Below are 26,627 nucleotides of genomic sequence, written 5' to 3'. Positions count from 1 at the left end.
GACAATAGGGCAAGGGGCCCTATAAATAGGGAGGAAAACACACGAGGAACAGGTGAAAGCAATACACTAATAAGGACTCAACAAGGGCTAACAAGAAGGTGTGGTAAAGATGAAACAAGGAGGAGGAGCTAGAGAAGCACATGGCCGACAAAAACAAAGCCATGTGCCGAACCCTGACACCTCCCACCTTACATTTACCTAAACCTACCCGTCTCCACCCCCTGATCCCTAAACCCACCCATCTCCACCCCTAAACCTACCTTCTCCACCCCCTAGATGTGAATCCAACCCCGACCCCTGGACCTTTGTTCTGCAGTGAGGGGCTACTGAGAAAATTGGTGAAATCAGTCAGCAATGATTCTGTAATAAACCACACCTAATATTAAAATTTTCATAAATATTCACACACAGAATCCCTAAATTAACATTTTTTGTGAAGATCGATCTTCCTTATATAACGTCAGTATTTAAAGTATCAATGCTTTTGTCTGCTCTTACATTTGTTTGGCATTTACCTAATCATAGCCTCGAAAAAGTGGGAAAAAAAAATTTCCCACTCATAATTTTTTTTTATTATTTTAAAGCATTAAACAGCTAATATTAATTCCATAAATTAACTCTTACTAATCATATTTCACGAAACAGGCTTTTCTTTGTTGTTGTTGTAAAAACAGGTATTTTAATTGGAAATTAATACACACATGTAATACACACAAGTAATCAATAACAGCATTTAGAACAGTATAAACATTCGTAAGATATTCGTAAGTAATATATTTATTTTTTTTGAGTAAAAAAAGTAATGGTGCATAGTGGCTCAGTGGGTAGCACTGTTGCCTCACAACAAGAAGGTCCCTGGTTCAAGTCCCGGCTGAGCCAGGATGTTGTTCTGTGTAGAGTTTGCATGTTTTCCCTGTGGTTGCATGGGTTTCCTCTGGGTGCTCCGGTTTCCCCCACAATCCAAAAACATGCAGTATAGGTGAATTGGACAACGTAAATTGGCTGTGTGTGAATGAGTGGTTGAGTGTGTCCCAGCACTGTGGTTGCACGAGTTAATGCACTCTCAGGGCTGGGTTGCGGCAGGAAGGGCATCCGGCGTAAAACATGAGCCAAATCAGTTGTGCTGACAAAAAAGGGAGAAAGCCGAAGGAAGAGAGACTGTCTGGAAAAACACAATGCTCAAGATATAAATATAAAATTCAGCTGTGTGAATAATACTCAGTACTGGTGGACCTGGTTTACTACAAATAATTTATCATGCTTGTAAATTACAAGAATAGCGCAAAGTATAATTGATTTGTTTATAATTTTCAATCCATTTTTAATTTATTCTTAGTCATTAGTTTATACAAGTCATTCTAGTTATTTTAATGAAACCTCGCCACATTACATCAGTTTGGTGACGTATGCACAACTGCTGGGACATGAGAAAAACGCTGGGCTTAAACTGGATTAAAGCGCTTTCCAGCAGGACATCCTTATGTTGAGAGGTGTAAGTTACAGTTTTTTTTTTTTATTGGTTTGGTACTATTTTCAAAAGTAAGGTGTACATTTTCAAAACTCTTAGAACAAAACTTTAAACTGATCACACTTTTAACTCCACTAGTCATTCTTTCAAAACCTGATCTCATGATTTCATTGTAGTTGCGCATTTTTTCATTCCACATAATCATTGTTTTAAAACACAAGATTATTGTGATATGTATTGAGAACATTTGAATTAATCACCAAAACACAACAGTATGATCTTCTTTCAATTTAGTACTTTTATCAATCAGTTCATTCAAGAGCAAACAATGCAAGATTCATGTCTCAAATCTCCTTTGTTGCTGAAATAACTACAGTAATAAAGGCAATAATTGTCATGTTAGAAAATACACTTAAATTACCTAACTTGCATATCTCACATAAAATCAATAATATTGTGTAAAAGTATTTATCTAGTGTGTTATCAAAAGGTGTGACGAAGGTATGAAATGGCCATAACGTTTTGTGCTAGAACAGAGTTTACTGTCAATGCAGTAAATGTCCTCACTGTGCCATATGACTATATATTCTAGCTGAATTTTTCAGATGAAGGGTGAGTTATAGTAATGTGCTGTCTTTACCACGGTAATGCTTCAATATACAGTATCACATGGCACAATGTAATGTAAAATGCTGTATTTGATGCCATCTGTCTCCCTTCTTCTGATACATCTCTGATCAGTTCCTCTCCCTTGTGTCCTGCTGTATGTTCACAAATAGCAAAACAGGCGGTTTTACAAATGAGGACGTCCTCAAAGGAAGATTTTAGGTGATTTTGTCAAGTTTTGCTTACTTCTGGGTACCAACTTGTCCCCAAAAATTGTTAACTGTAACTTAAGTAGGTACGCACACACACACACACACACACACACACACAGGTTTTCCTATCATTATAGTGACATTCCATAGAAGTAATGGGTTTTATACTGTCTCCCCCTACACTAACCCTACTCCTAAACCTACCCTACTGTTTGAAAAAAGTGCACTTTTGATGATCTGTTGTGATATTAGTACTAAGAGTTTTGAAAATGTACCAATTGCTTGTGAAAATTGTGCCAAAGCAATTAAAAAAAGCTGTAACAACGGCATGAATCCACTTCTTTATAGGATGTTAACGTTTCTCAGGTAGTGCTTTGTTACAAACTGACATAGAGCTGATGTTTGTGGACGCTGCTGAAACTCTTTATGTCATTCAGGTGCCAGATTTTTCTGCCTTTGTGCTCAGTGTTGATATACAAGGGTCCTGCTCTTTGATGAGGGCATCTCTGTCTACAGGTCATGTTGGGTCATTTGGAACATCCCGGCTCAACGCTGTTCTTTGTGAAGGCCTGCTAGTCTTGATTTTGAGCAGATTGCAGGCCAGGATGTGGAGCTTCTCTGTTAACACCCGCTGCATTCCAGTATGCCACTGCTGAAAGACCATTCTGCTGGAATGGAAGCTATTTATCCAGTCAGCTGTAAAAAGAGATCACATGAGATTACCCAGGCAGTGAGTAAATGGGAAATAAGAGGTTTACAAATATTGTTGGCTTCTTGTGTGATAAACTGCTTGTGATATTCCTCATTTGGATATTCCTCAAGTGTTTAATGAGTAAATGTAAATAGGGGGCAAGTAAATGATGACAATATTCATTTTAAGATAACTAAGCTCCATTATATGGTTATACATCTTGTTTTTTTCTGGGATTTTGAAGCCTGTATGAGTCATTAATGTGTTTACAGATTAAATTGTGAGGCTCTGGGCACCGGTTTGCAATTTTATAATCATACCCATGACCTTCACTCATATTACCAGTGTAAGATTTCTGGATGCAGAATCTGGGTTGTTAATGAAAGTTATTCTGACCTTTGTGGTTTTGTGGCTCTTCTGCTGGCAGTTTGATTAATTTTGTCAGATCACATGAGGATGTCTGCAATCCATTTGTAAATGAACAGCGGTCTGTGTGATCAAACGAAGATGGCGTCAAATCAATGATGTGATTATTCTTTTTGGCTTCTGCATGGATTTCCAGGAATGCTGAAGAGGTGATCAGGAGGAGAGAGATTTCTATCATGTAGATGCACCAAGGGACGTCATTTAATCCAATCTCTGGCTCAAATTCCTGCCTGTCCTTTTTTTTGTTTCTTTTTGCTTTGTTTTTGTTTTTACATTTAGAGGCTTATCAAACACATATAATGTAGTCTACACACACATATAGATATATATATATATATATATATATATATATATATCATATATCAGATATATTTGACTAATATATGATACAGAATATACAGTATATGACAAACTTAAGTTGCAATCAAGATTGGGTCTGAGGAAAATTACAATTGGACGAACCTCATAAACGAACCATAAACAAAAATAAATTATAAACTCTTCAGAAAACATGTAATATTTACTATAAATAAATATATATATATATATATATATATATATATATACACACACACACACACACACACACACACACATACACACAGACAAAAGAAATAAATGAAATAATATGCATTTTTAATAATGTGTTATATCTTATCCAGTATATAGTACTATAAGTCTGTTTTGAAAGACAATTTGCACATTTAAATTACAGCTCAGACATGATTAGATACAGCGATATTAAAGGGATAGTTCACCCAAAAATGTAAATTCTGTCATCATTTACTCACCCTCAAGTATGTTCCAAACCTGTATGAATATCTTTGTTCTGCTGAACACAAAGGAAGATATTTTGAAGAAAGTTTGTAACCAGGCTGTTTTGGGGCTCCATTGACTTCCATAGTAGGAAAAAAAATACTATGGAAGTCAATGGTGCCCCAGAACTGCTCTGTTTCCCACATTCTCCAGAATATCTTCCTTTGTGTTCAGCAGAACAAAGACATTCATACAAGTTTGGAACAACTTGAGGGTGAGTAAACGATGACAGAATTTTCATTTTTGGGTGAACTATCCCTTTAATGTCATAATTTTATGTGGAAATGTAATACTTTTTTATTCACTCTTTTAATCAGTTGTTTTGTTTTGTTTTCCACATTTTCTACGTTTGTTTTCCACAAATATAAATGACAGCACAGACCTGGAATGACATGAGGGCGAGTAAACACTGACAAAACATTCATTTTTGGCTGAACTGACCCTTTCGAATCAAAACAGTGATTTCACAGTCAAATTATATGGTATGCCTCTAATAAGCTGTGACTATGTTCAAGTGCTTAATTTGTACATGTAAATCCGTATGTGTAAGCAAGGTGGGTGGGTAACTGTCTGGCACACTGCAAAGACCAAGATTGCAGAGCCAGCAGAAGAGATGAGTGGGTGGGGATCAGCCTGAAGACCAGCCTGAACCACGATATGGAGGAAATGGCTTTGGAATCATGCCGTACTGTATACTGTTTCATAGACACACATGCACAGTCAATTATACATAGAAACAATATTATTTTTTAAGCCTGGAATACACTACACTAGTTTTAAAATCTGAACACTGAATACACTGAATGACTGAAGATCACACATTACCAGACTTCCAAGTTGTTCCGAATTAGGAGACGGGTGACAAATGAAAACAATATGTTTGATATCCTCTGACTGGATGGAATCATAGTCTGTGACCATCATACACTACGTGATTTTCTATGAAATCTGTCAACTCAAATTAGCAGACTGGCTCAGACTTTTGGCAACTAGCATCAACTTTTCTAGACTGTAAAAGTCTAGCAGAGAGATGCAGTGCAACTTTTTTAAGTATCTCTGCATCTGCTCATATGCAAATACGTATTTCAGTGGAACAACACGCGAAACTGCAATGAACGGTCAAATAACTGCTGCTCACTTTGTTTATTTAGAAGCGTTTGCATTTTTTTCACTGCCAGATAGTGGTTATGAAATCTTTTCACTCTGTGGCTGTTGTTGTGAAATGCAGCACCTCTCTCTCTCCATCGCCATCTATCCTCTCTCTCTTTCTCTCTCTCTATCCGGCTCTTTTTCAGTCTCTCTCTCACTCGATTTCTGCTGCCAAGGTGCAGTTTGCAACAAGTACACGCCGTACCCAGAACTGAGCTGACAGCCGGCTTCTCTCAGGGCTGAGTCTCGGAAGAATGCAGTAAAAAATCCCACACCCTTTCCAATTAATGAGCATCTATCAATCAAAGGGGCCACGTGACCCTCCCACTCACATTCATCCCTGCTGGTCAATAGCTGCTGCTGGACATATTATAATACAAAAGAAAGGTTGCAAAAGGAATGGTGGTACATTTGTGATTTACATACAGATGCTACATGAACGACACAAAATGTTCCTGCACTATCAGTGATGATTTTCTTCACAGATGCTGGTTAAGAGTCAGAAGTGACTATTTCTGAAGTCACTGATCACTTTAAAAGAATAGTTCACCCAAAAAATGAAAATGTACTTATCCTCAGGCCATCCAAGATGCAGATGAGTTTGTTTCTTAATTTAAAAAGATTTGGAGAAATTAGCATTACATCACTTGCTCACCAATGCATCCTCTGCAGTGAATGGGTGCCGTCAGAATGAGAGTCCATACAGCTGATTAAAACATCCATAAGTTTCACACAACTTCAGTCCGTCAGTGGTTTAATGATGGATTTGTTTCTTACAAACATGCAGCTTTTCACTTCACAAGAAGTTAACTGATGTTGTGTGGATTATTGTGATGCTTTTAGAAGCTGTTTGATCTCTCATTCTGACGGCACTCATTCACTGCAGAGGATCCATTGGTGAGCAACCAAATCTGTTCTGATGAAGAAGCAAACTCATTTACGTCTTTGATGGCCTGAGTGTGAGTAAATGTTCTTTTTTGGGTGAACTATTCCTTTAATGTTTCTTCTGCAAGTATGCTTTCATTCATGCAAGCACATGTCCATAAACATCTGTGCATTTGCTGTAAAGCGTTAAGCAATTCAAAAGCCCACGCAATCTAACAATCTTTTCCATATGTATCTCACACATTCATCTTCATGTATCACCCTCTGAATCATGCTAATGTGAACTAGCACCTATTAAATTATAAGAGCTATCTATCACAAACGCAGGGTAGGAAAAATATAGCTTCATTTATTTAAACTTTATTATAGGCTACTTAAAATTCCAGTGGAATGTATAATGTATAAAGACTAGAACATTTTCATTATAACTACTTATGTGCATATTGTACAGATAAATAATATTAAATCATATACCTGTTTACTACCAGAATCTGCTTTCAAGCAGAGAAATCTGCTTGGTCTTGGCTCTCACTTGTGCTCTGACATCAATCTCACATACATTTCAAAGTGATGTCAACCCACCCACGAGCATCTCATTGGCATATGAACCCAGCAGGCGATGGATGGGCTGGGATTGGCTTGTGCATCTTTTAAAATCCAACCAATGGGAAACAACAAAGAGTCACCAGGAGATCTATTTGACCCCAAACTCTAATTCACACACTCCCTCATGGGCCCCTCCTGGAGGAGGGATTTAGGCGTAGGCCAATGTAATGACATCTTTTAATGCAATTCTATCTCATGCACAAGGTTCCTTCAATCAGTGCTTAAAAAACAAAACAAATTTTTTTAGTGTAAAAAGAATGTAAAAGTGCTCAAATAAAAAGAAAATGATAATACATTTAAAATACTTCATCATTTTACAATACTTTCAGTAAAAATAAGTAAAAAATCTGAATCAAAATGAACGTCGAAATATGCATTCTAAAAGCCCCTGTTTACACCTTATATTTGTGTATATTGAGTCTTTTGTCTGTATATTTTTTGAAAACACAGTATATTTAAAATTAATAACTTTAAAAAGTTTACCTACTCTTTTTATAATAATTGTACAATATTGAATGTAATTTAAATATTTTAAAATATAGATTTTATTTTAAAGTAAAAAAAACTTTATGTAAACTTTATTGTAAAATGTTTTACAATATTAAATGTATTTAAAATATTTTAAAATGTTGAAAACTATTAAAAATTATTTAAAAAAGTAAAAATAAAAAAACATGAATTAACTTAAAGTTTACATTGAAACATTTGTGTATATTGAGTCTTTAATTATTTGAAAACACAGTATACCTTATTATATACAAATGAAAAATTATATTACATATAAAAATACTTTTTAATTTATTCAAGCTTTTTATTATAAAATTATACAATAATTTTACAATATTTATAACATTCATTTTAAAATATACAATATTTAAAAATATTTTAATACTTTAAAATATTGTTAGAATTATATTTTTAGTAAGGAAAAAATATGAATTATATGTTTAATTTTATACTAATTATATTACATGAAACCTAAAATTTATGCTGAAAGCTTATCCTCAGAAGTCCCTCACATTTCTGTATATTATGTATTTTGTGTCTTTGCATATGTCATATGCCTATACATTTTTATTGTCGAGTGCATTTTTTTTTTTTTTTTTGCTGGCTTGTCTGTTGCTGCCAGTTGTTCAGATTTATTTAGAGTATTATGGGTGGAGCAAAGCGTGCAAGATGCTAATAGATCAAAGGGACAGGTCTCCACCCTGTTTTGTGCATCGTGGTCAAGAAGATCACAGGACCTTGACCTTTCATTAGACGTTGAGAGATAGATGCTCCCTTCCTCATCTGATTAGAAAGATATCAGGTGTTATTCAACCTGCTCAGTCAACCTATTCACTCAAGGGTCAGGCTACTGGGAATTCATGATACCAGTCTTTGACAGATGCATTGAGCAACATACAGAGTTTAGATATCCAGAGAATGTTGGAAGATTGCATTTTTGTGTATTTATCTCATCATTTGTAACATATTAAACCCTTTTTCTGATAACCCAGCACATTTCTCACAGTTTGCTCTCCACAGCAGTATTTGTTATTCGACTTCTCAGTTCAGTTTTTATGTCAATAAACCTTCATAACCTGAAAAAACAAAAGCGCTGTCATGGAAACAAGAATTCTCACATCATTCACACCAAAGACATCTGTCGATGATCTATATTCTGCTTTACGTCATCACATCTAACACTACAGCAGCTGTGAGAAAAAAAGAAAAAGCTTATAAGAAAAAGCAATTACACTAGGCTTATAAAAAAAATAAACCTCAAATAACTTAAAAACAAAGGTACAGTTGCTGCTTTAAATTTGAAAGTATAAACTAGCTGTACAAGACTTTTAAACTCATTTAATAAGTTCTTGTCTTGCTGAATCTTGTATAACTTAACTGGTTAAACTGTTCTGATGAAACATATGTTGCCCTGTCAGAGAAACCTTTCCATTTCTGAACATTTGTTTCAGAAAGCATATTGGTACATGTTCATGTAAACATGCACCAATATGCATGGCCAAGTCAAAAGACCAAGAAATGGCCTGGGTCTCTCATTCAGTGTACACTGCATTTTATGTCTGCCAGAATGAGTGCAAAAATGTGTACAAAATGAGTGCTACAAAAACTTTTTATTTCTAATTTTATACTTATATGTATATATAGTAACTGAGTTGAGAGGGATTCATCAATGCAAACCACTTGTCAAAGTAAACCAATCAAACTCACTCAGCCGGGTGTCACTGCCTCCTACAAACTCTTGAACATTTGTATGGGACAATTGGATAAAAAGGCTGGGTCAAAAAGCAAAGCAAATTTATAAAAAGACCATAAAGCCAATCACTCAGTCGTCAATCACTGTGGGAAGAGCCTTTGTTCTGCGTAAGGTCAAGGTCTTAAATTAAGATGAAAAGAAAGGAGAGGATAGACACTGAATTGAGACACTAGCCAGCGATTACTTACTTCCTAATGCACAGATTTGCCATATGGGACATTGTTGGAAAAGAGGACACGTGGTATAGCCATAAGAAACAGTATTGTCACAAGTACAGCTTGTGCACTGCCAGCAATTCATTAAGCTGTCTGGCACTATTATCTTGAGCTAAATTAACACAGGCAAGATGTATAGGCTGGATATGACTTATGACTCTTTCACTCACAATAATAATACAGCAACGTTTAGTTCAACATGAATATAGTGTATGTAAATCCAAATTACAGGTTTTCTGTTGTGTGTGAGACAAAAACAAAACAAGATCTTGGCTAATGATTCACTTTTCTCAGATCAAATGCACAATGATTTGCTAGCATTTTGCATTGTAAGATGTTATTATTATTCAAATTTTATTATTAGACCCTGGAATTAGGTTTCTTGGCATTTTTATTTTTATAAAACAATTTTTCCAACCAAAAAGTCAAAAACTAATTCCCATTCATTCATTCATTCATTCATTCATTCATTCATTCATTCATTCATTCATTCATTCATTCATTCATACATTCATTCATAAACATTCTTAAAACAAGATATTTTTATATTATTATTTTATTTATTACAGCATTATTGGTAAACAGCTTTTTATATTTATAAATAAATATCAAATTATCATTATAAAATATAATTTAAATATATTATTAAATATACTTTGGTATTTGTTTGTAGTATAAGAAAAACATTATTTGTGAAATTATTATTTAAAAACTAAAACTTAAAAACTTTTTGAATATAAATATATCTATACAAACATCTAAATATCCCTAAAACAAGATGAATTTACTTGAAATTTACTTCAAAACTACACACATTCACAAATAATTTTTCTTATACTACAAATAAATACCAATATATATTTAATAATATATTTAAATTATATTTTATAATGATAATTTGATATATACAGCAGGCCTATATATATATATATATATATATATATATTGCTCATCAAATAATGAGCAGGATATTATAAAACAGCAATCTAAGTTTTAAATAACTGATATTTTAAATATCTGGAACATTTATGTCAATTTATGTGGCATGTTTGAATGAGCCCAGTTATTTTCTGACAATGGTATAATAGAAAATGCACTTTCATATTTAATTCTTGCGTATTTCAATTGATTGTTGAGCTAATAAAGAGTATATCATCTTAAAAGTGTTTCCCACTCTGAAACAGCAAAGTATATACAACATATTCTCTCAATCATCATCCGAATTCATCTAGACACTCAAACCTCAAATGAACCTCTGCAGCAGACCCTGTCGCTTTAAGTGTAGGCGTGGTCAGCGCACTACGACCCGCCTACTATGCAAATCCTCCCACTACTTTGGCTGGGTAATATAGTGCGGTACTCGTTTCAGGTGTCCATATGAGCGCGAGCCGCGGTTTGAGAAGGCATCGCACAGGCGCTGTAAAGCACGCAGAGAGAAGCGAAGTTCTCGTGAAGAAGCGGACTGCAAATTAGCAAACATTCTCGCAACTCAACTTATAAACAACAGCCGGATAATACAAAACCACACTTGAGAAACCCAACACAAGACAGGATTATTCAACACGCAGCTGATGACGCGTTCTTAACTTGTTGACATGAAAGCTTTTTGTGCAAAACATTTAGCTGGAGTTCACCGGTGAACCACAACACCTTATTTTCGCGTCTCAAATGACATGCATGTAGTACGGTAAGTGTTTTAGCAATGAGCGCCTAATTTATTTGGTTTATCTTAATCGTTTTTTGGGGGGATGTAAGGCATTGTACGACGACTAGAGCAATTATTTGAGACAGTGTTCACTCGTAGTAGTATATGCACTTATATGAAGCATGTTGTGTTATGTAATATAAGTATGTTGCGAAACTTCAAGTTTTGTACTGTATAGTGGAAGTGCATGCAGACTCTGTAGTATCGCGTTATCTGTTAGGCGTCTTTAATAATATATTCGCATGCATATCTTAATTCATCATTTATTTTATTTAGTAATAATAATTTAATATTGATATTTTATTTATTAAAATACTTGCAATTGTAACAAATAAATAAAAAACTGTAATGAGATATATATATATATATATATATATATATATATATATATATATATATATATATATATATATATATATATAAAATATACCCCAAGCTCGTTGAAAATTAAAAAGAAGTGCTTTAAGTTCATTATCTCTCGGAGAGCACCATAAGATCGGATTGTTTTTAAAAGCGGATCATTTGTGGTTTTCAGATCTTGATCTCTGAGGAAGCCACCAATGCCAGGAATCAGTGCAAACGCATCGCGAAATAAGAAGTGGGAGATGGAGGAATACGACCAATATCAGCACTATTTCTACGACGACCTCAACTTGGACGAGGACTTCTTTTTCAAATCGACCGCACCAAGTGAGGACATTTGGAAGAAATTCGAGCTCGTGCCAACCCCGCCCATGTCGCCTGTCAGGACACTGGAAGGGACCGCTCCATCTCCAGGGGACAGACTAGAGTGGATGTCCCAGTTCTTGGGGCAGGACGACGAGCAGGAGGGACAGTGCAAACTGAATGCGGAGGAGACTCTGGAGAACTTGAGCTCCATCATTATTCAGGACTGTATGTGGAGCGGTTTCTCCGCCGGTCAGCAGCAGGAGAAAGTTGTCAGCGATCGCTTGTCGTGCTCGGCGCAGTCCAAACTCTCCAGCAAGGCGCAGTGCGTCCCTGCGGACAACAGCTTGGCGACAGATTGCGTGGATCCAGCAGCTGTCCTTACCTTCCCCCTGAGCAGCAGCTGCAAGAAACAGGTGTCGTCCGGGTCAGAATCTCGCACCGACTCCTCTGGTAAGCACGAGCCCGTTGACTTTGAACGGAAGGAGCGCTAAAACTCACTTATTTGCTTAACCGTGCATTGCAATCTGTGTTGACGCCTCCTTTTGACACCTGACGGATTTCAGTGTCTAGGATCATGCAGTGCAGTAGTTACCATTCATTTGTGCGTTAAGTAGAACTAAGCCAAAACCTGGCATGCCTGAATAGAAAAGTTGCATTGGTGCCATGGCATTTAGGTTGGCATTTCATCTAGATTTCTGCTTAATATGTGTGGAATGTAATAGTGTGCTGAGCTTCAACATTCCTCAAGTGAAAGAAAAGGAGGAATTGTTTTACTTGTGGGTGGTGCCAGGCTGCCAGCAGCAGAAACCAATAATAAGGATGCTTGAATCCTAAAGTGTTCAGGGCCACTCAATTGTCCACGAATTGTCAAGCTGCCACTAGCATTGGCATTGTAAGGGCACTTGCAACTTTTACCCAAAATGAAAATTCTGTATCATTTGTTTATGTCATTCCAAACCTGTTTTTTTAGAGATGAAAACAACAGTAGATCATATTGGCTTAAATATTACGCTTAATAGTGAATTTCTGGTTTTGTGACAAATTGTGCATTGTCTCTGTGATCAAAGTAATTGCATGGTGAAATCAGAGTAGAGGGAACTTGGATCAGATGCTTCTCTTATCAAAATGCACATCAGAGGTGACTCCAAGTTCATTATTGCGGTTCAAAGCCTCATTTACTTTCCTCTTGTTGAGAATAGGGAACTAATAGAAACCTAAGGTTCATTTTGTTGTTTTTGGGACCAATCTAATTAGATTTTACATTCTGAATGGAGTTTCTAACATGCTAGGATGGGTGAATGGAATGGTGTTGGAAGTGATGTTACACATGAGTCAATCTACATTTCTTTCTGTTGTTCTTTCAGATGATGAAGAGATTGATGTTGTGACGGTGGAACATAAGCAGAACAAGTCACGCTTTGTGAACGCCCGCAAACCGGTGACCATCACGGTTCGTGCAGACCCCTATGACCCTTGCATGAAGCGTTTCCACATCTCCATTCACCAGCAACAGCACAACTACGCTGCCCGCTCTCCCGACAGCTATCCTGAAGAGGAGCCACCTCGCAAGAAGATCAGGCAAGAGACCTTGCAGCCACGATTGTGCTCCACACCCCAAACCCCAGAAAGAAAAAACCCCTTACCATCCCCCTCAGTCCCTACCCCATCTCAGACTGTCTCCACTTCTCCAACACACACATCCTACCACCTCAAATCCCAACCATCCAGCCCTCAGAGTTCGGACTGTGAAGACACAGACAAGCGTAAGACACACAACTTCTTGGAGCGGAAAAGACGCAATGACCTACGCTCCCGATTTCTGGCCCTACGGGATGAGATCCCAGGCCTGGTTGACTGTCCAAAGACACCTAAAGTTGTGATCTTAACCAAGGCCACAGAATATCTGCGTACGCTTCATGTCAGAGACAAACAGAAGGCCCAGGAGAAGAAGCAGCTGAAAAACAGGCAACAGCAGTTACTGCGGAGACTCACTGAACTGAAACGTGCATAAACCTTCATAGTCCAGCCATATTTTCAATAGGAACTGTGTAGAACTGCGCGTTTTTTGTCTCTTTTTTTGTCTTTTTTTTTTTTCTTCTTCCAAAAGTGGGATATTTAATGGAACGGACTCTATATTTTGAGATTAGTTCTTCAGTTTTTGTTCTTTGCACACTTGCCTTCGTAACAGGGGGAGATGTACTTGTGGAAGCTGTGGTTCAAACATTTTCCAAAGAGGGTCATTATTTCTGGTTTTGATTTGAAATTTGAAGATTTAAAACATGAATGTGTGTTATCTTAAATTCTTTCGTGAAAGCTATAGTATTTGTGCGGGGAAGTATTATTTCACTGAATTAGCATGCCAAATTAGGCATTATTTGAAATGTAGCAATTTATATGCATGTGTAATTGATCTTCTAAATCAACAAGCCCTTTTTTGTGACGGAATCTTGAATCTATCTGGGTAAATATATTTAAGGGTCTTTGATCAATGGGACTTCTCCGTTAATAGTGCTTTATCTAAATTAACTCAAATTTAAGGAGAGCTGTGTGCCCCCATTGCCACACGATGACCGTGTAAGTTTAACAGACAGGAAGTTGCATCACTGTTCCTTTGTTACATTGTGTTCCAATTTTTTATTTTTATTTTTTTTTATTTTTCAGTTATTGTATATTATTGTTATCTTGAACATTCAGGACCGTGTCCAGCACAGTTTTGCAGTGTATATAAACTGTGGCATATTCTTTGGACATATGTATATAATTGTAGTGGTGTACAGGACATTATGTAAACAAATATGCTTGTTTTGAATATGAAAATCAGCACTGTTAATAGACTTTATTTTCTATTTTTCTGTCATTTGTCCTAAAACTTGGTTGGCCCACCTGCCTTCCCTAAGAGTATCTCAAAGTTTCTATTTTTGTTAAGAAAAGTTCAAAAAATTTCAAAAAGTTAAATAAAACAACACCATCAATGTTTCATTTTCATCACTAGCCACTTTATGCTGTTTTCACTGCCTATTTCCTTGTGTTCGGAAATTTCTTTGGCTTATTGCTTTTGTGGCAGAAAACAATTGTTGAAAGGATTTTGTACTAATTATATTTTCTTACAGAATTAATTGTATCATTGTTTGATTTCTATTTAAATATAAAGTTGTACTGGTGGCTTATGCTTACTTATCTTCAAATATGACCATGGTAATTTGAAGTTTATGCACATGGTCATTTGTAATGCAATTATTTGTAAAAAAAAAAAATATATATATATATATATATATATAAAAAAAAGACCACATGCTCACAGCAATCACTGATTTGATTCAACGATTGAGGTGACTTGTTTGTACGTTCAGCTTTGAAATTGGCCAAAAGGGTAAAACATGCATAAGCCATCAGTAACCCGTTGTTGTTGTTTTTTTCTTTCATTTTTGTCCCTTGTCGTCAGGTGTCATAATGGGAGGAGAATGGCAGCAGCATTGTCAAAGCACTTTGTGTTCTGTACCTCATAAGCCTATATACATAAACTCAAAATTGGGTAAACAATAAAATAAATTCAGTTCAGATCATGTCAGCATGCTTGTCTTTTCTTTTTTTGATCCGCATTTATTTGCACATGCACATGAAGCCATGAAAATTAAATGTTTTAACAGAACAAAAGATAATTATTTTAAGTAACATCATTTACTCACCCTCATGTTGTTCCAAACAAGTATGATTGACTTCTGTGGAACATAACAGGAGATGCTTCAGTCACCATTCAACATCTTTGTATAAAAAAGATGCAATGAAAGTGAATGGTGACTGAAGCCATGGTCACACTAGTCTTTGAGCTTGCGAATTTTCTTCTTGCACTGTCTCGTGATATGATCTCAAGCTCTGCAGCATCTTTTTAAAAACTTAAATTCAACACATAACAAATATTAATACATCTAAAATGTAAAAAAGTGTTACATTTTTGTTATTTTATTTCAGCTACGAGGTCATGCTTTATTGATCTGCTTTTAGAAAATAATGACATCACATTTGGGTGAACTGTCCCTTTAAGATTTTTGACAGTTCTTAAGTAATATCTGGATTAGAGGGGCAATGACTGGTTATGAAATGTACCATAACTGTTTAAACGGTATTATCCTGGCTTAGTTATGCCAGAAAATAGGGCAAGGCTTTACTATGCGTGGCATAAGAGCTATTTCACTCCATCAACACCTGTACAAGTGTGTGTGAACTCGATTTGATCGTTTCATTAGCGAGAGCCACTTTTAGTTGACACGTCGTAGTGGCCTTCTTTGCCATGGCAACGATCATCTCTCTTTTCCTTGGCGCAGAACGCTCAGTTGCCATGGAGACGGAAGAGAGCTATTCATACCCGTGTTCTTCCGGAAGGTGCAAAAGTCGACCTGCTAAAGTCAACAGTATTGTCAAACAGAGCTGTGTAGATTACTTACAAATTGTAGTCCATTACAGATTACATTATGAAAACTGTAGTTAGTTTAGGTAAGGTATTCTGAGTAATTTTTAGATTACTTTTAAACTGTTTTAAACTTACTATTAAACATACCATATTGATATAAAAAGGCAAAATATAACTCTTTTTTTAATATCAACATTATTAAATTCATTAAACCAGGATTTCCCAAACTGGGTTTAACTGAAAAACTGCAGTGGTTTTGTGAGTTGATAAAAAGCTAATAATTAATTAAATCATAAAAATGTAAAATAAATTATTTAAACCTTTGAACACTAAAAATAGAAAATTTAATTTGTTTACCTGCATTCGATGTGACCATTTAGCGACATCGAACTGTACACATGCAAATGTTTTGTTAAATTATTGAAATATTAACTTCCTCGGATATATTTCAAGTCTAAATATGTCATGTCAAAGGAGTTTGCTTTTTTCACCCAAATTTAGAAGCATGGTTTGCAAATTTATTTACATTTACACAACCATTTTATATTGTGAATGTAGTGAAAGCTAAATGGTATGATTTTTAGAGAGGAAAATTTAAAAGAGAAAAAAGAAGAATCAGGGGTCAATCAATACATTTTGAATGATTTACTGGCATTGTGTGAATAATAGTCATGTAATCCATAAAAAGTAGCTGTAATCTGAGTATGAGCATTATAAAATGTAATATACTCTAATTATGAGTACTTGATTTTTAGAATCTGATTACGTAAATCAGATTACATGTAATCAATTACTACCCAGCTCTGTGGGCCAACTCATCAGATGTGTGAGTGAATCTCAAAGCTCTCACTATTGCATTTAAGGTTACAGATAGGCTACAGTTTCACCATATTGTAACTAGCACTCAGTGCTGGGCAGACTACTTGCAAATTGTAGTCTGTTACTGATTACAAATCACACAATGAAGATTATAGTTAGTAACATAATCTATTGGATTATTCGTTTTATATAATGTTTTTAGACTACTTTTTGATAACTCATTTATCTTAAACCCAATTTGGGATTATTATGTACCATATTGACATATAAAAAAAGAAAGAAGGTAGAGGAAAAAAAGAGTAATTAGGGAGAATCAATCAATTGGGAATAATTTAATGCCACTGTATGGATAATATGTAGTTATGTAAGCCATATAAAGTAACTGTAACCTGATTATGAACATTTTAAAATGTAATATAATCAAATTACAAGTAAATGAATGAATGAATGAATAAATCAATTTACTACCCAGCACTGCTGGCACAATGTTATTAGAGCTAACAGGATTTTGTATGAATGCATTAGTGATGAAAATCTGAACATTTTTAAACATATTTACTAGATTCTTCCATGTTTGCTACAAGCAGTTCCATTTTGTTGTCCATATATATTACAATTCCTGTTTTCCAAGCACTTTTTGTTCGATTGTTGAACTTTTGTCCTATTTCTGAACGAAACACCCTTGCCTCGCCGTACCTGTTTAAACTGAATCTTTTAATCCCGTTCCTATGGAAACAGTTTTAGTTGCTGGGAAACAGTTCCCGCCTCCATTGCGAAATCACAGCGCATGCTCAGATCATTCTACAGCCCTGAGAGGTTGCTGTCATGGCGGCCGCCACACGTGTGCTCCAGACAGCTATCAGCCCGTCTTTAGTGGTGATTTTAGGAGCTACAGGAACTGGCAAATCCAAACTGGCTATCGAGATCGGGAAAAGGTTTAATGGGGAAATTCTAAGCGCCGATTCCATGCAGGTGAGTTGAGCGATCTGCTGCATCATCTGTCAAACAGGGAAACACGTGAAAGGGCATTGGGATTACTAAATGACAGGTCATTTTAAGACAGCAGAGTTGTAAAACTAAATATTTAATGCTTTATACTATAACAGGATGATTTGGCAGGAAGCTTTGTTTTGGTGTGGAATTAAATGCAGCAAGTTTTATATCGCATTAAACTAGAACATCAGTAGGCCAAAAGTATTTGGACTCCAAAATATGACTAGTAATTCGTTTTTGCCCCGAAAATAGTTTGGAGCAAACGTTGTTTAAACGTTTTGCATAGCGCATCGTATACGTTTGAGGTTTTAGAGTTATTTTATTTCCTCGTGTCCACCACTGGTCGCCATTTTTGACAATGCTCCACGCGATCATAATTCATAAATTTGACATAAAGCCAAAATTAAAGTCGTGTCTACGGACCTCTGCCACTAACACCAGGTTTATGACAAGCAGCGTGTAATAACTGGTTTCATATTTTAGTTGATTTGGTAATAGCCTTGCATGCAAAGATAACCTAAAGATGATCATTGCTCTGTTTTCTGACTTGATTAATTTTGATGGGTTTTATTAAATAGATAGAAGTCACTATGTGCAGTAGTTAGCTTGTAAGTCTTAAGTATTTGTTTGGTTATGAATATTTCTGAGCATAGCTGGAGATATCCTGAGCATGAGCACAATAGGGCATGTTGCATAACAGTACGAATGGTGTTTTATAAAATTCCTGTCCAACATCTGGTGCCAACTTTATATCAAAGTCTATAAAATATTTGGAGAAAGCTATCCATTAGCATTCCTGTGAATCCCAGTGACATTTACTGGCAACAACTGGCGCAGATACCTAGAGAAGTACACTATTAGAAAGTCTGCCATCTTTTTTTGGTTGCATGTGCACTCAGTGCTGCTGCCAGGTTGTATTGAGCAATTCACTGTGAACTCAAAGGCAGCATATAGGCAAAATATCTTTTGTTATTTTTAGAGCCCACAAAAAAAAGACCAGAAGTCATATGTTAGTAGCAATATAGTGAAATATGTGCTTAAATGTTGCATGCAAAAATCCATCAGATTACACAGATGTTTTTGAGTGATAATCTGTGGAGAGAACATGCTTTTTAGTCCCACCAGGAATTAACAATTTTTTATTGATTTGTGTGGTGGTAATTTTCAGACTTTTGCAGAAAATCTGTGATGTTACTCAGTGCTGGGTGGATTGCTTGCAAATTGTCTGGTACTGATTACAAATTACACAGTGAAAATTATTACACAAATTGCACGTAGTTGGTAACAATCTATTGGATTATTCATTTTAAGTAACGTATTTTGACTACTTCTTGATTACTTTTGACCTAACTCGTTCCCAATTTGGGATTATAGTCTGCCATATTGAGGTGTATTGAGATTGTAATATAATCTAATTTCAAGTAAAGGAATAAATACTTAATTTTTTTTATTTGATTAGGCCTATGTAATAGGGTTGGGCCGATAAACAATGCCGTCGTCCATCGCATCCCAATACCGTATTCGGAAAGGAAATGACGTGTATACGGAACTAGGGCTGCACGATAAATCTAAATGAAATCGAAATCGCAGTGAGACAGAAGCTGCGATTGTCATGCGTATCTTTTAGTGAAGCACGGTTCTGTGATCAGTAGTAAAACTTCATCTGAAGGCCAGAGGGCACTCTTGCTCGGAAACTCCAAATACACCCCACAATAAACAGATTTCATTGATTCAACGTGACTAATAAACACACGACAGCGGCAATATATGGTTTATCTGAGTTCTTATTATAATTTTCATTATAATAAAGTATATCTATAATGCAATGCTAATCGACATAGCCTTTATCACTACTTGGAATACTATGAAATATGAGGCCTGCCTTATTCTGTGTAAGAAGCCACATCATTTCACGGAAGAATTTATTTCAAACACTCGACTTACGTTATGAAGTGAGTTTTGAATAAAAACGTTATTAAACGTGGTTTGAGACGGAGCAGCATTTACTTCACAGAGCCATAGTTCACTGAGAAGCTACGCAAACAGCTGTCATTATCGCAAATGATTTCTTCAATTTCATAATTGTACGATTATATCGTCTGCAAATTAATTAATTTTTTTTTTTTTGCGTAGCTTGTGAGAGAACTACAGCTCTGTGTAGTAAATGCTGCTCCATCTGAAAGCAGGTGATGGAGATTTACTACTAATCACAGAACCGGCTTTACTGACAAGATGTGCATGATAATCGCATTCCATTAATCATGCAGCCCTATACGGAACCCCTAAAGGGAATAAATACGAGATGGGAGGAAAAACATATATTTCAATACTTTCCCTTACAATTATATTGTTGGATAATTATACTACTGTATATAAATTGTGGGCATCAGGGAGCCGCTATTAATATGCGGGGCATTAAAATTGCTTTTGAATGCACGCTCTCTTTTTAATTTCACTTTCTAGACTTGTGATCACACATACTCTATACTAAGGAGCGACTGTACTTGCCACACATTTTTCAAGATTAGATGTTTGTCAGTGGTGCTCAGGATCTACAAATCATTCGCCATCGTCCTCAGTCATCTGTCCTTACTCTCTTTACGTGGTAAGTGAAATTTTATGTACTGTAAGCAGCTAACCATGTCACTTTAGTGGCACCGTTGAATGCGTTGTTCATTTTTCATGCCTTTCCGAATACGGATTCACACTTCGGGCACACCCACAGTTTTTCAGGTAGGTTTAGTATTCAGGTACAGAAATTATTGAATTGAATCTCTTTCAAGTAAAGTCTGTTCACTCGGTGGCCATATTTGCAATGCCTTTGGGAAGTTATTTCCCGCATGCAAGACCAAGTGCTGTCTACTTGAATGAGGAAATCTGAACAAATCTGACAGGAACTGCCCCATAAATGTTGTTTCTTATGCTTAAATGCCATTAAAAAAAAAAAAGCTTAATTTTTGGTCTGTGCCAGAGAATCATTCTGATGATTTTTCCATGTTCCTCCCCCAAACGTCCATTCTGGGAGTATGTATGTTTGGTGAGAGGGTGCAAAATTCACTTTAACAATAAATGCCTGTGTGCAGCTGTCCACTGTAATTACAACAGTGAATTCCTCTCATTTAACTGTAAGGATCTCAAAAAATGAACAAAAATATACAAAACTGCATACAGTTGCGGTGTACTAGTGTATGATAACAATCTACATTTGTAGTATGTGAAATATGAGGTTTGAATCAGTGGCTTGTTAGTTCCTCAGTGTGAGTAAAAGCTCATTGGTCACTGCCGATGACGATGATTTTGAATGTGTTGGACATGCACTACTTGCACACTGTAGCTTTACTTTGTGTATGCAAATACATTTTGGTTTAATTAGACCTGTCTGGTTGCCTCGAGTTCTGTATTGTTCTTGCGAGTATTGAGAATTGGAACGAGGCTTTACTCTGGCAGTTTGTCAACTTTAGTTTTAATACCAGATCATTCAGCTCTTTGCAGCTATGATCAGGTGAAATAGCTGAGCGGCTGCATTCTCTACCAAGTCTGTGTCAGTAACAGATGAAAAGGCTTTGGCTGCATGGACCCCTTTTGTGCTCTCAGGGCCCCGGGAAGCAAGGCCTGGGAACTCAGGGGGTGGGCTTAGTGAAGGTTTGGTCCTGCATTTGCATATAGGCTTGTCTATTATTCTCTGTAGAAAGGGACTTTTCTGTTGTTGAATTTGGGTTAGTTTAATCGTACATTTAAAGCCTCATTCAGGATGTCGAAATTTGGCCCATTCCCAAAGCTGAACTGGGTGTAGTTCATGTATTTTATGGCTTGAAAATGTGTCAGGAAATGCAATTAAGAACTAATAATAATATAAAATTATGATAATTTTCTCAGCTAATTACATAATCTCTATAAATCCAGCCACAAAGATTACATCATTGGCAAAGTATTATTATGTCGATTGCTCTATTATGTAACTTTTCTTAGAAATTTGATGTCTATCCTTAGAAATATTTTTATAAGTGTCTAGCCTTTTTATTTTGGCTATTCCATAACTGCTTTATTAGTTGTTTGCCAAGTCAAGCATCTTTACTGTTATTGCACACTCCCTAATCCTTAATATTACATTTCTGCGTGTGTCCTGCACGTTTGGGCTATGGACATAAATGATACCTCAAATTGTGTGGCTTGTTGAAGAGAGATGTGATTTGACTTATGACTTTTGCCTGGTTGGATGCTAAATAATCTTATATTTCAGGGAGAGACATAAGCCATATCTAGATACAAGAATATCATAGAGATTTGGACAAGGCTCCAAGATTTGGGGGAAAAAAATTCAGTTTTCTCTGTCTAGTTTTGCTGTGCTTATTTGTAGGGCTGCACAATATGGCCCAAAGTTGTGTGATTATATGTCAATATGACTTATTATTATTATTATTATTATTATTAATTACTAAATAAAAATAAAAGACAGGATTGGAAACTTTACTATTGAAATTTACTGTAAAATAAAGCAATTGTATTTAAATTATATAACAAAAATAATGATAATTTTTTACAGCACAACTTTCAAATTACAATTCTAATAAATTCTTATAATTCTTAAAAACTTTCAATTTGATGAATACTACAGAGAGCATCTAAAATTCATCTTTTATTTACTTCATTGACTTTATAAGCATTTCTAATTCCAAGTTTAGGAAGATGATTTGTGCTCATACACATTATAAAGAACTTAAAAACCACATGCAGCGATGAGTAACTGTGAACTGAGCCATTCTGAGATACTGCAAACACTGGATCATGAACGGATAACAAACACAGTGCTGTGCTTCACTCTAAAACATACAGCACATATATTTAATTACATTTCAGCCTTTATTTGATAATCACACTTATTTTGAGTCGCCCCTTGGCAACTTTAGCAAATACAAGCATCACTCATTTTCCATAGAAAATTTTAACCTTTAGTTGTCCTTCCCTTATGCGGCCTCCTTGAGGATGTATTGCTCTTTTGAGAGTGGCATGGCTGTCACCTGGTGCAGTTAATTGGGTTACGCTAATAAAATTCCTTCCCTTGTGCTGCACTGCAGTCCCATCCACTGCTCACACACTGAGCTGCAAGCTGGCTCCTCCAAGACCCCTCGCTGATGTAATGCTCTATGAGAGAGACACAATGAGAGCTTTGGATTGACCCCGCAGCAGTAAATGTGTGCTTGGTGTATCTGTAGAGTATATTGAAAAGTATTGCATTTGTTCATAGATAGTAAATGCATGTTTGTGCAAGAGTGAGATGTTTTTATTTATTTATTTATTTTTTCGTTGAGTTCTGTTCCAGGCAGGCTACTGGGAAGCTGCTATTGACGTGCTGAATTGGTGCCTCCATGCCTATTATGCACAGTAGCTTTCATTGGACATTCAACGGCCATGCGGCTTACACAAGACACTATTTACATTTTGAATGGCAGTACTGTACGGAGGGTTAGAATGGGACTAAGCCGAGAGAGTGACCGATTGTTCTTGTGGTCAGGTTAGGATTGAATATTTGAATAATGGTTTGTTGAAGTCTGGTAACCAAATTCTTGCTGTTGGCGCAAGCAGTGACATGAAAGGTCAAAGAGGGCAGGGTTCAATGGACCTCGGGTCGACCAACCGCTCATGGGAACCCCAGCTGAGGTCACTAAGGCTGTAACCAGAGAAAAATAAGAAGGGATTTTAGATGCTTGGGGCATCCTGCTTTTCAGAAGAGGTCTTCAAGATCCCAGCAGCCTTTTTCATAGGCCATTCACAAGCGTGAAGGACCAAGAGACCTTAACGCAAACGGTTATTAATGGACGTTAGTGGGTGTATGGGTTCACTGATGTTGAACCGATACGTGCTACTCTTTGCTGGTGTCAGATTTTGATCGGTGTAAAAGCAATCCTAAGGGGTTAAGGGTATCATGGTAACATGGATTACAGAAAAACGAGATATCCCGGAAAAACCTGTACAAACACCCACACCGTCATGTTGGAGATACAATGACCTGCTAAATGACAGTAGCCCAGTTACAATGAATGGTAACTAATAACACGGGGTAGTCATTGGGTCTCCATAAAGCGGTAATGTTATAGTTAATAATAGGGAGATTATATATTGGTACAATGCAAAACTCTCATTCTTAAGTCAAATGACAGCATAAATTCAGCATCTTACCGAGAGTACCAAACAAATGTTTTGCAAGATGTTTGGCTATGTTTGGGCTTTTGTTTCACTCTGATTTTTAACACAGTAATGGGAAGATTTTTAGAGAAACAAAAATATATGCAGTAAGAATGTTGAAATTAATTATATATCAATATGTCAATCAATTATAATAAACTATATATATCAATAAATGTACTCTTTAACAGTACATTCACACTGGGCATCGGCGTCAATGCCTCTCGTTTACTTTGAATGGAGTCACGTCAAGCGTTGCCAAACTGAATTGTGGGTCCGTCGTATTGCTGCGAAAAAATTAGAAATGAAGATGCGCTTCAGTGGCATGTTTTCCCTTTTTTTCTCTTGTGATATGGCATGCGGGCAAAATTAAAGGTTATCATAGGCCAACTTTTGGACACCTCTGTGTTTAAGCATCTGCTAAAATGTGGGGGAGTCACTTAAGACATTCAAGGTTCATAGGCACAGTATCACGTTTCTCAGGCTGGTTCTCAAGAACTTTAGCACTTCTAATAATTGGACCTTTGCTCTCAGCATAATGTCCCAAAAACTTTGGCCCTTGACCCCAGGTAATGTGTGAGTAATTTCTCATGACTTGTAAACTGGAATAGACTGACATTGAGATGCACTGAAAGAGTTTTTAACCCTGATTTTTGCCTTTTAATTAGATTTTTCATTTTTGAAAAATTCTTTATCTCTTTTGTAAACGTTTCATTATCAGTAGAATCCAGCAAACATTTGCCCTTTAGTAAATGCAGCTTGACTCTGAAGCGTTTCCTTTCTCTTTATCTCCATTCTTCTCTGGTGGCCAGTTTCAACGGACTCTCAGCTGAGCACAAGAGCTCATTCACTTATCACTTGAATGTCCATTCACATACTCAATGACTATTTACCTGAACTTTATTTAACATTATGACATGATGTGAATACTCTTTCAAAGACCAATGGACTCAAAGGATTTTCTGCCTCTCTCTTCCACTAACTTTCCCCACATGACAAATGACAGGCCTTGACTCATCTGTGCTCTCCTGTTTCACGGGATAACCGTAATTCAAAGAGAATCATTTATCAACCTGATTTGAATACTCTGCTGGACGCAGTCCTTTAAAGCATTTGTCTAATTTCTGCTCCTTTTTTCTGAGCTCTTTGATAAGGCGTTGCACCTGTTTGAGCACTTGTTCGCACTAACATCACCCTGCATGCTGGATTAATGAATCAGACCTCAAAGCAGACAGAACCTGCTGTCTGAAAGCTGCATGGACAGCACTGGAAACCTACAGGGGCCTTGCCATGTAAATGTACCCAGGAATTATTGCAATCAGGCTGCTTTGCAAATTAATCCATTCCCAGAGGTTTAGTCTTACAGTTGCCACAATGTGCCTCATCTGTCAATTGATTAATGGATTCTAATTTTGCATTAAAATGAGATTATTTTTAATATAATAATTCACCCAGTCATTATAATTCTTATTTAAATGTATTTTCCTTGTACCCAATCTAAAACTATATATGTGAGAATGAATTAGCCTATATATTGTTACCAGAGTTATTTTTAGTAGTATATTTGTATGGTATTAGTGCTTATTGAAATTCAGTATTTTCAATGTAGTTTTCATTTTAGTAATTTTATTTGCTTATTTCATGTTTATTTATTTTTATTCTTTTATACTTCTATATTTATTTCAATTTTAGTACTTAAACATTTTTAGTTTAAATTTTTTTTGATAAATTAAGGTTTTCATTTAATATTTGTATTTTATTTTATTCAGATTTCTTTGAGCTATTTTTAATTTAGATTTTTACTATTTCATTTTTGAATAATTTAGGCAAAATACTAAAGTTTAGTTTCTCTATTGGCTCTTGTAGCTGCCATATATTTGTAGGCTTTTTATTTCTTCTGATCGTGCAGCTCTTTTCCATTCAACTTAAGTCCTTAGTGACCAGGTTTACCATAAAAGTATGACGTCAAATAGTAAATAATTACAAAAAATTCTTGATTCTTTACAAAAGAATTATGGGTTCCACAGCCAAAACAACAGCATTCAGGTTTGAAAAAACATGAATATATAAATATGAATATATAAAAATTGTCATTTTTGGCAGAACTATTACTGTAAACATGTCAAATTATTTTTAACCTAATTTAAGGATGTAGATGACAAGGGAAGGGTTAATGTGGCCTTTTTTGCTTTGAAGGGCCGAGTCAGTTTGTCTGCGTTTGCTCAGGCGCTAAATGCTTTTGGAAGGAACCATTTCCCCCCTTTTGCCAAACACACCAGCAGCTAAATTCAATTTGAGCTGAATGAATGAAAATCCAATTGTGTCAGTCTGTCTGGCTGCCTAGGACTGGCGGCACAGCACATGCCCGCTGTGACGTCTGCATTCATCCCGGCGTCTGAGAAACCTCGACAGAGCTCAAGATCATTTACATTACATTTACATTTACATTTAGTCATTTAGCAGACGCTTTTATCCAAAGCGACTTACAATTGGGGAATACATCGGCGATTAATCTT

At 36.0% G+C, this 26,627-nt stretch overlaps 2 protein-coding genes across 5 annotated transcripts in view; both read left to right on the top strand.

Moving 5' to 3' along the window:
• Positions 1-10,686: 10,686 nt before the first annotated feature.
• On the top strand, positions 10,687-15,271 carry myclb (MYCL proto-oncogene, bHLH transcription factor b). The gene is made up of 3 exons (XM_058753319.1): positions 10,687-11,021; positions 11,575-12,158; positions 13,073-15,271. Exons 2-3 carry the CDS (start codon positions 11,600-11,602, stop codon positions 13,717-13,719), a joined length of 1,206 nt encoding a protein of 401 aa, XP_058609302.1. The 5' UTR covers positions 10,687-11,021; positions 11,575-11,599; the 3' UTR covers positions 13,720-15,271.
• A 2,417-nt stretch (positions 15,272-17,688) lies between these two features.
• Positions 17,689-26,627, top strand: part of trit1 (tRNA isopentenyltransferase 1) — a 53,196-nt gene continuing 44,257 nt past the window's right edge. For 2 of the 4 annotated variants that reach the window (XM_058753316.1, XM_058753315.1), the window contains exon 1: positions 17,689-17,907. In XM_058753316.1, coding sequence (XP_058609299.1) covers positions 17,761-17,907 — 147 coding nt within the window. In that variant the 5' untranslated portion in view covers positions 17,689-17,760. Of the gene's footprint in view, positions 17,908-20,391; positions 20,534-26,627 lie in introns of all 4 variants that reach the window. The other 2 variants (XM_058753317.1, XM_058753318.1) reach the window with 2 other exon arrangements.

The sequence above is a fragment of the Onychostoma macrolepis genome, chromosome 19, assembly GCF_012432095.1.
Source record: "Onychostoma macrolepis isolate SWU-2019 chromosome 19, ASM1243209v1, whole genome shotgun sequence".
Taxonomy (NCBI): Eukaryota; Metazoa; Chordata; class Actinopteri; order Cypriniformes; family Cyprinidae; genus Onychostoma; species Onychostoma macrolepis.
Note: the sequence above shows the minus strand (reverse complement) of the source record. Positions and strands in the feature narration are given on the sequence as shown.